This window comes from Polistes canadensis, unplaced genomic scaffold, assembly GCF_001313835.1.
Source record: "Polistes canadensis isolate GaletaPanama2010 unplaced genomic scaffold, ASM131383v1 scaffold_43, whole genome shotgun sequence".
Taxonomy (NCBI): domain Eukaryota; kingdom Metazoa; phylum Arthropoda; class Insecta; order Hymenoptera; family Vespidae; genus Polistes; species Polistes canadensis.
This window is the reverse complement of record NW_014569590.1, coordinates 367490-383546: the sequence shown is the minus strand read 5'-3', so window position 1 is coordinate 383546 and position 16057 is coordinate 367490. Positions and strand designations below refer to the sequence as shown.

Below are 16057 nucleotides of genomic sequence, written 5' to 3'. Positions count from 1 at the left end.
TATTAGAACGTTTGGAAAGTTTATTACGATTTGTGAAATTTTTCTTTCTTTTTTCTTTTTCATTTGTATTTATTTGTAAATAAATAGATATTATTTAGATTATTATTAGATTATAGTTAATTAGCAATGTTGAAATTATTTATTTAAGAAATATTGGTATTTATTTAGACAGAAGATATTAGAAAAATATTAAAAATGTAATTTATTTAGATGTAAGATGTCCAACGTTTTCAAATAAAAAAAAAAGAAAAATATTTATTAACCAAGCACACACACACACACACACAAATAAATATTATGAATATTTAAAAAAATTATTTAGACATGTTCTAAAGAACAATCGGATACAAATTGAAGGTAAAGCCAATGTATCGTATTTTATCATTTAAATCTTTATTTTATAAATAATATTAGATTGACAATGAGTTAAAAGATTCTTGTGACACAAGTGTTATCATATCACAGGTAGCGAGAAAGTTAAAAATAATACAAAAGAGATAGCAACTAGTGATAGACATGAAAGAAACTACTTAATCAGGGTTGGTTTGTGTACGTGTGTGTTTGTCAGTGATGGAAAAGAGAAAAAGAAAAAGTAAATGTGTATAAAAAGAGGACACGTGGAAAGAAACAATTTGAAAAACTACGGCAACAACAACAAGAACATAGAAGTAGAAGAAGAAAAAGAAGAAAATAATTGAAGAAGAATAAATAGAAAAAAGTTGTAGAAGAAGTAAATGAAAATTGAAGATGATAAAATAAAAAAAAAGTGGAAGAAAAATAGGAATTAAAAGAAGAGGAAGAACCGGAAGAAGTGGAAGAACCAAAAAAAGAGATAGAAGAAGAAGAAGAAGAGGCAAAAGAAGTAGAAGGAGAAGAAGAAGAAGAAGAAGAAGAAGTAGAAGAAGAAGAAGACAAAGAAGGGAACGGTCTGGAGAGGAGAAGTTCAGTTAGTCGGTTCTCTTTCCTCTCTCTCGGTAGTGGCAGGTCAGTGTTGCCGTGCTCGTGGCCAGGAACGGCCGCGTTTTCTGAGCTCGCTCGTTATTTAACTTAATTTTTCTATCTATTACATTTCATAAATATATATTTTGAAAAATATAATCAGAGAGAGAGAAAGAGAGAGAGAGAGAGAGAGAGAGAGACAGAGAAAAGTGTCGTGTAATATTTCCAACAAATCCGAAGGCAATAACGAACGTGGAGATGTGACCATTGTGGAAATTCAAAATCGGCGCTCAGCGCAAACGTCGGACACACACGTACACACACACAACAAACACGTATACATATACCAGGAGAAACATGAAGACGTAAGAAAACACGAGGTAGGTTTGCGCCAGCGCAGATTCATTCATTTTATTATTTACTAATATATTTATGCGTGTATTTCCGAATGTTTTCTGTATATTTTCGTATGTTTGCGTGCGTTTACCTGCCTGCCTACCTGTCTGCTTGCCTGCCCGCTGTGCTCGTGTGTTGTTTGGATCTTTTTCAGGGATTTTTTTCCTTCACAATTTTTTCATAGAAATGATTTTCTAGATCATCAGGAAAGATTTGAAATTCGAATAATACCTATATGTAATGTAAGCGATGATTTATTGTCGATTTATCGAACATTTTAGACCGTTTGATCGAGAGATCGACAAAGATGAGAGTTAGAAAGTCGGATCTCGAGAGGAATTCCGTAGTTTTACGATCCGACCATACGCATCTCTCGCGGTCAACTTTTAAAAGATTTTTATTATTTTGTTTTCTCGTATTTTTTAATAAGTTTCTTTTTTTTTTTTTATAATTTTCGTTTTGTTTAAATTCATTGAAAGATCTGTGTAGATTCTTGAAGAATTGAATTAATTTTAATCGATAAATATTAAACGTACATTTCAGAAGTTCTATGATTGAATGAGACGAAAAAGGAGTTTTTCTTTTTTTTTTTTCTGAGAGTACGACGAAAAGAATATTTTTTGTTCAAGTTTTAATATTCTTTCGAGATTATTATTATTGCCAATGTTTCTCTGCAAATATCTATCTTATTATTGTAAAACGATGAGAATTGTGATATCAATGAAACGTTACGATGCATGCCTGAAAAATAGGTCTACTATACGCGTGTACACACGTGTGCGGTTTAATAATAAATACTCGTAGAACTCGTCGATACTGACGATCAATATGTTTCTCTCTCTCTCTCTCTCTCTCTCTCTTTTTTTAATTTGTATTTTCACGCGATTTACACGATGATCTAATATTACTTCGAAGTAATTAGATTTTCAATTGAAATGATTTAAGTTTAAATCCCGTTAATTTAGCGCGACGCACGAATAAAAATCAAAATAAAAAAATTAAAAAGAGTAAAATAAACAGAAGGAGAAGAAGAAGTAGAAGAAGAAGAAGATGAAAAAAAAGAGGAGTTTCATCGACTCCCCTTTTTCGAAACGAACTTACAGTGTAAATATGTAAATGAGAATAGAATAGGAAGCTGTCCGAAGGCTGTCGATTCTTTCGACAAAAGCGGAAACAGGTTCTCGAAAGGTTTACTAACGTTCCGGACTCCAAACTATCTTTTTCTCTTCACTCCACATTACTTTCTTTTTTTTACCATATACATATTCCCCTAGTCTTGCATTTGGGAAAACACAGAGAAAGAGAGAGAGAGAGAGAGAGAGAGAGAGAGAAAGAGAAGAAGACAGATACAACATTATTCACGAGAATACATGAGAATACCTATTCTCATGGTACGTTAGTATATTTAAATACTCTTAACGTTTTAGTCAAACTCCTAGGCACGTGCGAGGGAGGAGTTCAAGGAATTTAACGACATCGCTTGCATATTTATATCATTTATTTCTAACAAATATCCTTTCACTGATATTCCTGACATGCGAAGAGTATTCGGATACACATTCGTGTGAAATTCTTCTGCAATATTTACATATTCATTATGTTTATTATATCAACTTTCTATATCTTTTTATTCGTTAACAATCGTATCACTTTTTCTTTTTTTTTTTTTTTTTTTTTTTTGAATTGAGATACGTACGTTAAAAATTGAATTTTATTGAGATAACACATAAGAGAAAATAGATATAATATCATTTCTGATTTTCATTCGTGTTTAAAACACGTCACATATTACAATATATGTGTGTCTGTGAGAAAAATGAGATATTATATTAGATAAGTACAAACGCGGCTTTCATTTGAGTATTTAAGCAAGCAGCCAACGAATTTGTTTACCTGCATGCGTGAAAGTGGTATAGAAAATGTGTTCACATAGTTAGGTCAAACAATTCAAGTTAGTTTTGAAGTATGTTGAATTTCTCTCTCTCTCTCTCTTTCTTTCAATGTCAGAGTTTCAGCTTTCTTTCAGTTGTTCTTGGACGATCACAAGTAACTCGCGGTGCAACGCTGAGAGGTTGGGACTTTTTCCTCGAAGAATTTCTCTGAAATTCCCGAGGCGGGAAGAGCGTGCACCTTGCACCATAAAGTCGATCTTCTTCCTTCCCTCTTCCTCCTCCTCCTCTTCCTACTCTTCCTACTCTTCCTCCTCTTATTTCACTTCTTTTCTCTTCTTTTTCTTTTTCTTTTACTTCATCTTCGTCTTCGTCTTCGTCTTCGTTCGTTCGTTCGTTCGTTCGTTCTTCTTCTTCTACGGGTCGTTATGCGTACTGGAGAACGTTCGTGGCAGTTTGTGCTGCAAGTATGAACGTAGTAGGGCATGCCGCGTAAGACAGATGTTGGCTTGGTGAAAGAAATAAAAGAGTTAGTGAGTAAGGGAGAAAAAGAGAGAAAAAGAGAAAGAGAGAGAGAGAGAGAGAGAGAGAGAGAGAAAGGGAGAGGTCGACAACGACAAACTGGTAGTAGCTCGTAAGCAATGTGACCGACTGAACGGCTCCAGTCCATTACCACATCGCTCATCTCACGGATATATGTTGTCTCTCTTTTTATTTATTTATTTATTCATTCATTTGGTTTTTTGTATTCCACCGAAAACTCGAAAAATCATTCTCACGTCGGATAATTTTATTAACTAATTGTCATCTTTTATATTATTTCTCTTTTTTTTTTTCTTCATTTTTGTTAGGAACATTTTTGAATAATCCTTTTGGTACGAAAATACGAAATAATATTTATCTCAGATAATTTTATCATAAAATTAACTTTCATCGTACTCTCCTCTTTCATCTAATTCTATATAGGAAAATGTTTCTTTTTTTTTTTTTTTTTTTTTTTAATTATATTCCATTTTATATCGTTTCGTGTTAAAAGAAACTTGAAACGTTTCCGTATCTTTTGTTTATCATTAATTTTTATTATAAAATCATATTATTATCACAATCACATATTATTATTCAATTATATGATTGAAAATAATAGTGTATCACGTATTTTTCCTATAATATAAATTTGCCGGTTTAATTACTATGGTGGCTTAATTGTAAGTCAAAAAATAATATAAATTTGTTTGATGTGATTTATTTTATAATATAAATAATATTAAATATGTATGACAAATTATAAAATTAATTTTTTATAATATTTTTGCATTTAGTTTTCATTAATTTTTTGTCTTTGTTTGATTAATTATAATTAAATAATAATCGAAGAACGGTTCATCGTACGACAGGATGCGGTATATCGAACGGTACACGGCGTCTAAAGCGTGTACATGTATGGAATACACGCAGGGTCTTTCTTGATAAATTATCGTCAGAGTTTCTGCACTCCTATACTTAATATCGATTTAATAATGAACTCAAGTCCGTTCTACTGCTGTTGCTACTTGTTATTCAAGAGAACATAGACATACATACTTCAGATTTCATTTATAATATGTTTAAGTCCCGATAGGATTGTAATCTTCTATTTCTAAGCCATTAGTATAATTAATAATCGATCGAAGTGTCAAGCAAGTTTTTTAATAATTATGATAAGTTGTGAGTATTCGAATATAGATATAATATATACTGTTTCTCAATTTTTATAACGTTGATATCAAAATATCTTCTTCTTTTCTTTTTGTTTTTTTGTTCTTTGTATTATATTTATTTGTATCGATTTCAAACCCTTCTAAAATGTATTATACGTTTAATCGTTAGTTACGATGATAACGGTCTAAGAAAAATATCAAGTGTGAAATCTGCATATTTTCATCCTTCTCTCGGCAGGTCGTTTATCAAATTATTTACCGTTGCGATTAATCGCATGGACGGGCATCGTACATATTGTACATATGGGATGATGTTGGCACGACACATACGATGAAGATATAGGTAATATTTTTCTCTTACATTTTATTCAAGGGAAGGAACATCAAGGAAATATAGAATTATTTCCTTTTACTTGTAATTTTATTTTAATCAATATAATATATATATATATATATATATATTTCTAAAATTTTCTATTAATCTTATATTATATTTCTTAAATTATATCAACTTGCAATTTTTTAGAATTGAAAAAAATTATTTTAAAAATAAACATTGGGATCAATCATGTATTCGCGTATATTATAACAATATTTACGTTATTTTTTTAAATTAAAAATACATTTTGATCCTTTTATCGTTAAACATTGAATAGTGCGTGTATGCGTGTTAATTTAACAAATAATCAAATTATATTACAATTAAATATATTAATCAAACATGAAATCGTGCATTATTAGAAATAATTTCGTATTATTATAAATGGAAAAAAAATGTTAGAAAATTACTTATCGGTAATGTAATAATAGCGTATATTGGGAATTTTAGAAGATATAGTAATCGTTAAGAAAATCAAAGTGAAAATAAGCGTGGATTGGTGGTTTATTGGTTGGCCAAGGGTGAAGATATCCGACACCGTAACTCTATGAGTATTTTTTTCTCTTCCTTTTTGGTATACTATAATAGCGCACAACGTGTATAGTGCATTGGAATTTTAAAATGTGTAATCGTGGCTAGTAATGGCACCGTAGTTGTACACCTTGCTGTTCGCAGCTACGATCATAGTCGAGCGTTAGCCACGCTTCGATAACCATGGAACTTGTTAAATTACGAAAGGTCGACCGCGAATACGACCGAATAGGATAATGAGATGAATGAAACCGATCGCCGATGGTATGTGAAACAAGCATGACTTTGAAAGAAATTTTCTTGTGGGTTTACGAAGGTCGTGGGTGGCTTTAACAATCTGTCATCACGATTTTTCATCTTAAGTTTAAGTGAATTTCATAGAATAAATTTTATATAAAATGAACATTTTATTTTATTAGAGAGATAAATTATATAAATATATTTATTGATTATTATATTTATATACCATACCATTATATATATGTTGTTTATACGTATTGTATTTCATTCAATTTAATTTGAAAGGAGTGATAAAATATTATTTCTTCAAATGAAGTACTAAAAAAATGGATATCCAAATATTTATGTGATATTAATATTTAAAAAATTAATATTAAAAAAAAAATATCAACTAATGGTAATGATTAATTTACTTATATAGGTATATTTCTTTTTTTTCTTTCTTTATTTTTTAAAATAAAAGATTTTAAATTCTATGTTTATGACACGACAAGCTTTATTTTGCAATGTACGTATACAAAAGATCGAAGTGGTTGATGTTCCAGGAAAGGAAGGGTTGCGCAAGCGCGCAACAGATCCTTCCTTCTTACGCTAGGAAAGAAAAACCTTATGTTAGTTGATCCTGGCTCCTTCGTGAAGGAACGTGCTATACATACTCGTACCTAACGCGAACTTCCAATATTTCCCGCCAAATTTATCGGTACCACGTGTTCTCCAAAAAATCATTGATTAACAAACTCGTGCATCAAAACGTTCGTCTAATTTTTATCATCTCGTATTTACGATAGTCTTCAACCACGTTTTCTTTTTTTTTTTTTTCCATTGTACAAATAAAAAGGAAGGATTATAAAATTTGGATTTATTTTTAGAAAATAACTAACACGAAAGTCGTTTAATTCGTCATTAATTTTGTATGTTAATATTGTTTCCTATGACTTATAAAATAATTCATTGGTAACATATGGAAATGCAAATAACGTTTTTTAACATTAGTACAAGTATAAATAAAAATTAGCACGTATCATTTAAATACACAATCTAGTCATTAATAAAAAAAATGCGTATTCATTGTTAGAATAATCGTTACTAACCGAGATGCAGAGTTTTCAATATATTAATACAAAAATATCTCGAGGAAAGTATCATTTTTACATGCATAAAACAATAACTATAAATAATATTCGATGGTGATCGCGATTTAATAAAGTTAAAAGTTTATTATATCGATCGATTTTAATATCTTTCTAAACGATTATAGAATTATAGAATCTTTCGCGATAAACGTCGTACAACTTTCTTTCCCATAATCGAACGCTTTCTATTCAAATTGGACGCGTACAAAATCGTTTGTTCTACATATGCACGCACGCATATAGATATACGTAGTTTTCGTATAAGGAAAATAAAAAGAAAAGAAGAAGAAAAAAAAAGGGGGAAAAAGAAAAAGGTGTCGACAATGAAGGATCGATATTTAAGGTGTAACCTGTTTCTTAAGTTTACCGATCGATAAACCTCATAACTATTATGGCGAGAAATACGGAGAGAGTGACCAGGTGAAACGGGAAAAGTTTAGCTGGTAAAGAAAAGGAAAAAAGAAAATAATGCAACTACTTTCAACCTTCATGGCGAGGCATCTCAAGCGAGGAGCATCCCTGAAAAAAGGTAGAGCAGCGAACGCACCGTTCACTGAACACAATCTTTCAAAGAATAAAAGTGATTTTACCGTAATTATCATTCTTCCGTGTATACATACATATATATATATATATATATACGTATACACGTAATTCAACGTTTAAATGTATCAATGTATGATACACTTCGTGCATANTATATATATATATATACGTATATACGACTACCGGTCCATAGTTTGAAATCGCTACGTAAATTCAGAGAGTATGCAAGATATTTATATGGAAAAAAAATCAATGCCTTTTTATAGTAACCAAGGTAGATTTATTTATCAACAAAAACTTATACGAGTACTATGTTTTATATTTTCTAATACTATTTTTATCAAAGAATGAATAGTTTTCTTCGAATTGCCATTTATTTTAAATCTCGTCTATTATTTTTAACCACAACCTGACATAATATTTCTCCATGTTTCTAATAGTAGTTTGTAAGATGTATCACAATAAGAAAGTTCGTTTCAACTATTTATCTTATATTGGGGATAAAAATTATACAAGATCAATATAAATATCGGAAGATGCTGAAATCTGTTAAAATATTATTCAATTTATTAACATTTAATATAAATCGTTTTAAAATTGATCGGTGTATTCAATTTTTACGGAAATCGGCACTCAATTTCAAAGTTTTAAAAGGTAATGTATCTTCCCTTTTGTATGATTTAATTGAGAGATAAAGAAATAGAATGAAAAATAGATAAATGACCTTATTTTTATCCTTTTACATTATAGTGTTGATACCTAAACGTAATGGTAACAACTTGTACAGTAACTTGTTACTGTACGAGAAACGAACTCTTACGATTCGCGATCTAGTATCTCATTTGATCGATACATACATATATATATATTTGTGTCTGTGTATGTAATATGTGCAGGATATATAAAATATAATATAGTGCTATTTATTATGAGTATAGGTCTGCTTGAAAAAAAGATTATCATCACGCGATGTTAGGGCCAAGTTGGATAGTCGAGTTATATGTATATTATATATTTAATATTCTTATGATTCTTGGCAAACGTTATTTTCGACTCTGAAGTGTGTTTCATATAAATAAAAATTGTATTGTTAATCTTGATCTACATACATACATGCATGGTAAAGAAACGAACAGAGAAAAGTACCGTAATATACTAAGTAATGATTTTTAAATCGCCTAATAACGCTGGAATTGTTATAAGGCATAGTGAGTACATGGGTATGCATTTATGTACATATATACATACATCATAGATGTATTATACATAATCAAATAGAATGCTTGAAAGTAACGGTATATGATGTTAAAGTATGACCGAACAATCTTGATCATATCTTTTTCTATAAATTTTTCCTATTTCTTTTTTTTTTTTCTCTCTTTTCCCTTACTTCGTATATTTTTATTATTATTATTTTTATTTTTGTCGCGTTGCTGTTGTTGTTGTTGTTGTTGTTGTCGTAATATTTAATTAAAAAGGGATCGTAATATCATTAGAAATCATGAAAGGCGAAAGGGTTAGGATATAAATTCAGTCTAAGGTGTCTTTATAATGTCAAGGCCATGTCCTCGATTATCTTTCTTTGTTCCTCTTTGTAAGCGCATTACGATGGATATCTTCTGACATTTCATTTGAAGTATCGGTGTCTATCAGGAAACAGTGTTAAACCTTTTTCATTTCTTATCGTTCTGATTATTACTATCTTTGATTATCGATTGAAATTTTGGTGTTTAATTTTCGGTTAATCGTTACGTCAAAAAGTTAAGATCAAAAGCTACCACGAGTTAGAAATGATTTTCTTCGAGAAATCACAGTACACGGGTTTCACGGGAATTTAGTTAGCCTTTCGTGACATTGCAAGGAATGAGGGTGAATTCATTATGAGCGTGGTTGCATCGTTAATTGTTCAAACATCCTATTCTCGTCCTTGAATTCTCACATCTTTCTAATTAAACGTTTTCATCAATTTAACATTCACTTTTCTAAGCAAATTGCTTTTCCTTGATTTTCCCCGTGAAAATATTACTTTTATTAATTACATTTAAGTGTTTGATATTAAAAAATTCAATCATTAAAATTAAGATATAATTTTATAAGTGATTAAAAGGGCGTATGTTGCATTTCATAAAATTTGATTAATCAAACCTGATTTTGCGCGTTGCAGTCAATAAATTAATTTTTCATTATTGGTCTATTATATTTCATTTTCAAAGTGAAATAAGCTGTTTATTTAATTTAATCAATAAATTCGTTTTACATCGTTATACAAATTTTAATAAACGTAACATACGTCATTAAATCGATAAATTAAAAAAAAATAAAATATGATACGTAAAATATGAATGCACTTGTAAATAATACTTATATAATATTTTATGCTATTTTATTCGGATTAGAATCATGCAAATCGTCGTAAGTTATTCTAAATCAAAGAAACTTTGTTGAATATTCCATGACGTTCGTAACATAATTGATTGAGCACGATTAACATCATCCATCCATTATTGTTTTCAGGGAAGCGCGAAGTCGTTGGAGGCGGAAGTCCTGTCAAAACTTCGTCAGCTTCCGGAATAGCTTCGAACAAATCCCTGAACGGTGTATCTGCATGTGGTATTGCAGGAGGATCTGCCAATATGACACTCAACGATCCGGCACCCGACGAAGAGTTTGCATTAGCCATCGCACAAAAAACTCAGGTAAATAAAAAAGAACAAAAATTAAAATCAAATATTATTGCATAAGATTTTCATTGCAAATATAATTCTACAAAAATCTAACCCTCATATGGAGTAGGTTAGTAACGAGTACAATTTGTAATTAACGATGTTCTCGTAATGTTATATAAAATTATCGAATACCATTGATTTGATTTTTATTATATGAATTGGGTCATCCCAGAAGTTTTTTTCTTTTTGTTACTTTTTCTTAATATCTTTTAAACGCGTAATCATTTTTATTTATTATTATTTTACTGATGCGAGTATGATATACGATCGTCCACTCTTCTTGATTACATTTCTCTATAAATTAAATATAATTTGACAAACTAACGATATAAAAAATATTGTCTAATGTAGAACTTTAATAAGAAATAGCAAGAAACATTTGAAACAATCTTGTTAAAATATTAATAAATGAAATTTATCGTTATCGAATAAAAAAGAATAGATATTAAAGATACGTGTTAAGATATTTATGGAATTCCAAGTAATAAGGAAACGCTCGTTAAGAATTTAGTACAATACTGTATCGTGTTACGATATTAGAACCGTAATGGATTAACAATGCGATATACGCTTACTGGATTATTTATTAATAAAAAGTGTTTTTTTACTGATCCCTTTTATTAAATTTTTTCGACCGTAAACAAAAGTTCAGTGTCGATTTAATCTGGCTACGCTAACGCTCGTAAAACTTGGCAAATTTTTTTTATCTTATCACTTTTTTCTTTCTATTATATATATACATATATATACGTTACAAATTATATGTTGAATAGTTTCTTTTTTTGTTCATGCAAATGACCATTGAAGGTTTTATAGATTGGTGAATACATAAATGAAAATATGTAAACGTTAGTTGCACGTTCAGCGGTCTTAAAATTAATGAATGCAGATCAAAATAGATTGGATGTCGGAAAGTTGCATTTTGCAGGACGTCGAAAGAGAGAAAATGATTCTTCCACCGTGTGGGAAGTACCGGAGACAATGCTTTCCGGTACGACACCCGTGAGACTTTAAACCTGATTTTTATCACTAGGTTCTTACTTACCTTCTTCCTTATTCGCTGAGTTAGTAAGAATCACTTTTCCACCTCTATGACGATAATATTCTTCCTTTTTTTCTTTTTTTTTTTTTTTTACATACCTAACATCATTTTTCATTTTCTTCGACAAAGAATTTCTCTTCTATATTAAACTTTATTTTTTTGTTATTATTGATTATACGTTATAATAATAAATGTAAGAATTAGAATAAATTGGTGGACAAATTTTGTCGTTGAATAATTTTCATTACTTAAGAAAGATGCATTATTTAAGAAAAGAATGGGAAAACAACAATCTTACGAAAATAATATTGAAATTTATTGCGGAAAGATTTACAGACAAGACGGTTCGTACCGCGTAAGAAGAGCTTAGGTTAGTTCAAAAATAGATTTGCCAGTACAAATAAGACTATTGGCGAACGTAGGTGTGCTTTGTGAATATTTGTGATAAAAATAATCAACAATCGAACTTGTATATAAAGCTAACACAGAAGAAAAAAAGAAAAGAATAAAAACACAAATACGTACATTCGTAGTTAGAACAAAAAAAAAGAAGAAACTAATTTAGTGCGAATTTTGATGAAGATAGTGGAAAACAATAAAAGTTTCGTGGAATGCTGGTACCTTGAAAAACACGGTATTTCTTTGTTCGATATAATTTTTTATGAATTTTTCTCGACGCAACAACAAAAAATCAAATCACTTCGCTCACTTGATTTCTTTTTGATCGTTCATGTAATTCGTGTCGCACGTTAGAGAGAAATAAAAAGGGAAAGAGAGAGAGAGAGAGAGAGTGAGAGAGAGAGGGAGAGAGTAACATGCAGAGAGAGTGTTATTAGGGTTATTAAAGTAAAGTATCACACGAAGAAGACGTAGTTTATTTTAACGATCCCATAGGTTCCCTTTAAACATTGCTCGACTTTCTAATTAATGACACGTTGCGTACTTGTCAGGACAGCTTCAATTATTATTGCGTAAAGTCGAAAAAACGCGGGACGAGTTATCAACGATGATCGTTTCTACTAACTTATATATTTTTGCTTACGCTTGAAAAAAGAAAAATCTAAGTTATCTCAATAATAAAATAAGAAACTTTTATATTCGTTTTAAAAACATTTGCTAAACAAATTTTACTCTACCCCAGGAATGAAACATAATTCATTTTAATTTTTCATTTTCAAGGATAAATATTTTATCTTATAAATGGTATCAAGGTCGGTGAGCATTTAAAAACGGAAAGAAAAAAAGAAACATCAAAAAAGAAAAAAAAAAAACAAAATGGAAACCTTGAAAATACGAGTTATTGGATCGTAGAAAAAAGATGAATCAGGATTCCTGCAATAAGATTTGTTTTACGAATCGCGTCGGCTTAACGTTTTCGTTTTATTTCAATTCGTTTTGTACGTTTTCAAATGGAATTCCAGAGAGACGTAACGCGATATATATTTAACGCACGTCTCGATATCGTCAAGGGCAGAGATCCGTAAATTGTAAAGAGCAAGGTAAGGCGTTATGATCGAGAGATCTCACCTTGGTCGAGTAGTATTTGAGAGAAAACCGATCTCCAGTCGAGAAGACAAGTTCGAGTGTTCTGTGGAGTGCACTTTCTCTATCTCTCTTTCTCTCTTTCTCTCTCTTTATTTATTTCTTTCTTTTTCTCTTTCTTTTTTCCTTGTTTCCTTTTTTCCTTTCCTCCTCATCCTCCTCCTCCTCTCCGTTATTCACAACGCACGCATAATTGCAACTTTCACGAAATTTCAGCGCGACATTCGTCATTGCGCCTGTCATTCGGATTTATGCTTCTCGGTTCCATCCTCTTTTCTGCCCTCACGCGAGTTACGCGTCCTCATTTTTGAGCCTCATAATCTTTCCCTTCCTCTTAACCAACCAACATTCAATTTAATGCCATCATATCCCGTTTATGCGATTTAACTCACGCATATATTATGATATATTGTGAATATTTTTATACGAGTTTAATGGGAATGGGGCGCGGGGATTTATGATTTTCATTTTGTAACAAGAAAAATATCGTTCCCTTTTTAATTCATTCCATTATCATAATTGTTTCTTTTTTTTTTTATTTCTTATTTTAAAGATTGTACTATGAGATACTACGAGGGAGTACAGGTTTTTCTCTTTCTCTCTTTCTTTCTGCTTTTTTTCTTTTTTTTTTTTTTATTATTTTTTTAATCTTTTCTTTTTTTTATTTTTTTTTTTCGCTCGAAGTCACGACGAAGACTGTTAATTCGTTCTGATCTTCGATAGATAGACAGGCTAACACGATCTGACCGTACAGTATCTAAGGTTAATGACATTCCTTCAATGACGTCATAGAACCCTTCAACAAGAAAACACGCAACGTTGCGTGAGACATGTGCAAAAACGTGTCCTATATCCTGCGAAAGAGAAAGAGAAAATAACTCTTTACGTATAGGTACGTTGATGGCCATTACCGGTACTATGTATTTTTCATTTCTAACTGACTATTTGTTAAATCTTATCTCTGAATATATTTAATTTAGGTAGACGTTTTTACGATCGATTAATACCACGACAAAATGAAAAATACACATTGATTTTTTGTATATTATATCTTATTTTAATTTTATCTAACACACATTGACTTTGTTATAAGTTTAAGAAGTTTTGCATTGTATAGAGACCACAAAATGTTAAGATAAAATATAAAATAATATAGTAGTGTTGTGGGGTGGTCACAAGCGATCCACGTGGCCCCATTGATAGAACAAACGTCTGTCACGCCGGTATAAAATTATTTGTTAGGTCATGTAACAAATGTTTAATATATTTTTTCAATTGAAAATAAATCAAATTTCGAAAAAAAAAGAAAATACATTTTGAAGACGTTCAATAAACCCCGTTAGTTTTTCAGAGATACGTCAACCTAATGAATTATATTTCTTATTCTGTCTTTTAGAGGGATGCAGAAGCAATACGCGGTGCCCTGTACCTTGGATTGGCCCTTACAATCGCCTGGATAATCGGAGCAGCTGGTTTATCCTTAGCCTGGTTAGTTCTAGTTCTGGCATTAGTTGGTACAATCGTTAAGGCGAGAATCTCGCGACTACTTCAAACAGCTCTTCATAACGAATTGGCCAGGTTAAGAAGAAGACGAGCCTTGTACAAAGATGAAACAGCTGAGTGGCTTAGTTTATTACTCAACAAATGGTGAGTATCCGTCAACGAATAGAAATTTTTAATATTTATATGCAATATTTCTTTTCTATTTTTTCCCTTTACTTAATTTACTTAACTTTCAATGCAATGAACCGATTTAAAAAAATATACGCATTAATTCACGTGTAATATAGTAGAAATGATATGTTCCCATTAACGGTAATTGGAACAGAGAGTTACGCTGCATAATCGATTAAATATATAGCTGGAGTATGCGTATTACAGGGTGGAGTCTCACGTGATTTGTGTCATAGTTGAATATCATTGCTGATCAATTTAAATATTAAAATTAACATGCTAATATCAAACTAAATAATATAAAAAACAAGCAAATAAATTCTTCTCATATTTTGCTTTTAATCTATTTTGCAAATTTCTTTTTAACATTCCATTCTTATCGTTGATCTAACGAGTTGCTAGAAAAGAAAGAACATAATAGAATATAGAATTGATTTTCTTGGAAATAAATAATAAAATCAATATTACATATTACTTAAAACATCCTTATTTTTATCGTTGATCTAAATTGTTAGAAAATGAAAAAATGTAGATAGGGAATGTAGATAAGAACATTACGTAAGGTATTTCAGCTGCGTATAGGAATTCAGTTATGTTCGCAAGTCTCTGATTAGGATTATGCTTTTCTACGACCATAAATCGTAATAGGAGCTTACCCCACGCGGTTAAAATAATTGCATATCGCGATAATTGCGCACGATCGTGAACATCAAGTATATAATACAGCTATATTTTCTCGTGTGTTCTCGCATACTACTACTACTACTACTACTATTACTATTTTTACTACTACTACTACTTTTACTACTACTACTATTACTACTACTACTACTTTTACTACTACTACTACTATTACTATTACTACTATATAATGAGCACATGTAGTGGTCGGAGAATAGGTGAACGAACCTCGTTCGAGAATGAGTACTGTATAGGCATTTGTAAACATTCCACATTCCTTGTGCGTACACCCATTGCCTTTCACGTTTCTCCCACACATCAACACGAGGATAGAATCTGTGACCACGAGAAGAGAGCTGCAGAGTAGTTGACAAAACCAAATGAAACTGTTTCTCGACGTTCTAACTTATGAGAACGAATGAGAAATATGATATCGATGGGATCACAGAATGATCATTGATCTAATTGATTCGAAGTGATATGCAAAAAAGTACTGGCATTAGTTAACAATTTTGTTGGAATTTTTGTTTGTAATTGATTTATGTTTAATTTATTATTATTTTTTTTTTTTTTATTGTAAAATTTTATCGAATTTTTTCTCCTATTTTTTGTTTCCTCTAATTTAATATATTTTAAATTAAA

General features: G+C 30.6%; 1 protein-coding gene across 6 annotated transcripts in view; it reads left to right on the top strand.

The window, feature by feature from the left end:
* Positions 1-1158: 1158 nt before the first annotated feature.
* The window catches only part of LOC106785009 (extended synaptotagmin-2-B), a 24400-nt gene continuing 9501 nt past the window's right edge, over positions 1159-16057 (top strand). For 4 of the 6 annotated variants that reach the window (XM_014745107.1, XM_014745105.1, XM_014745106.1 and 1 more), the window contains exons 1-3: positions 6699-7733; positions 10265-10446; positions 14457-14707. In XM_014745107.1, the coding sequence (XP_014600593.1) occupies positions 7673-7733; positions 10265-10446; positions 14457-14707 (494 nt within the window). In that variant the 5' untranslated portion in view covers positions 6699-7672. Of the gene's footprint in view, positions 1320-6698; positions 7734-9390; positions 9620-10264; positions 10447-14456; positions 14708-16057 lie in introns of those variants that run through there. The other 2 variants (XM_014745109.1, XM_014745108.1) reach the window with 2 other exon arrangements.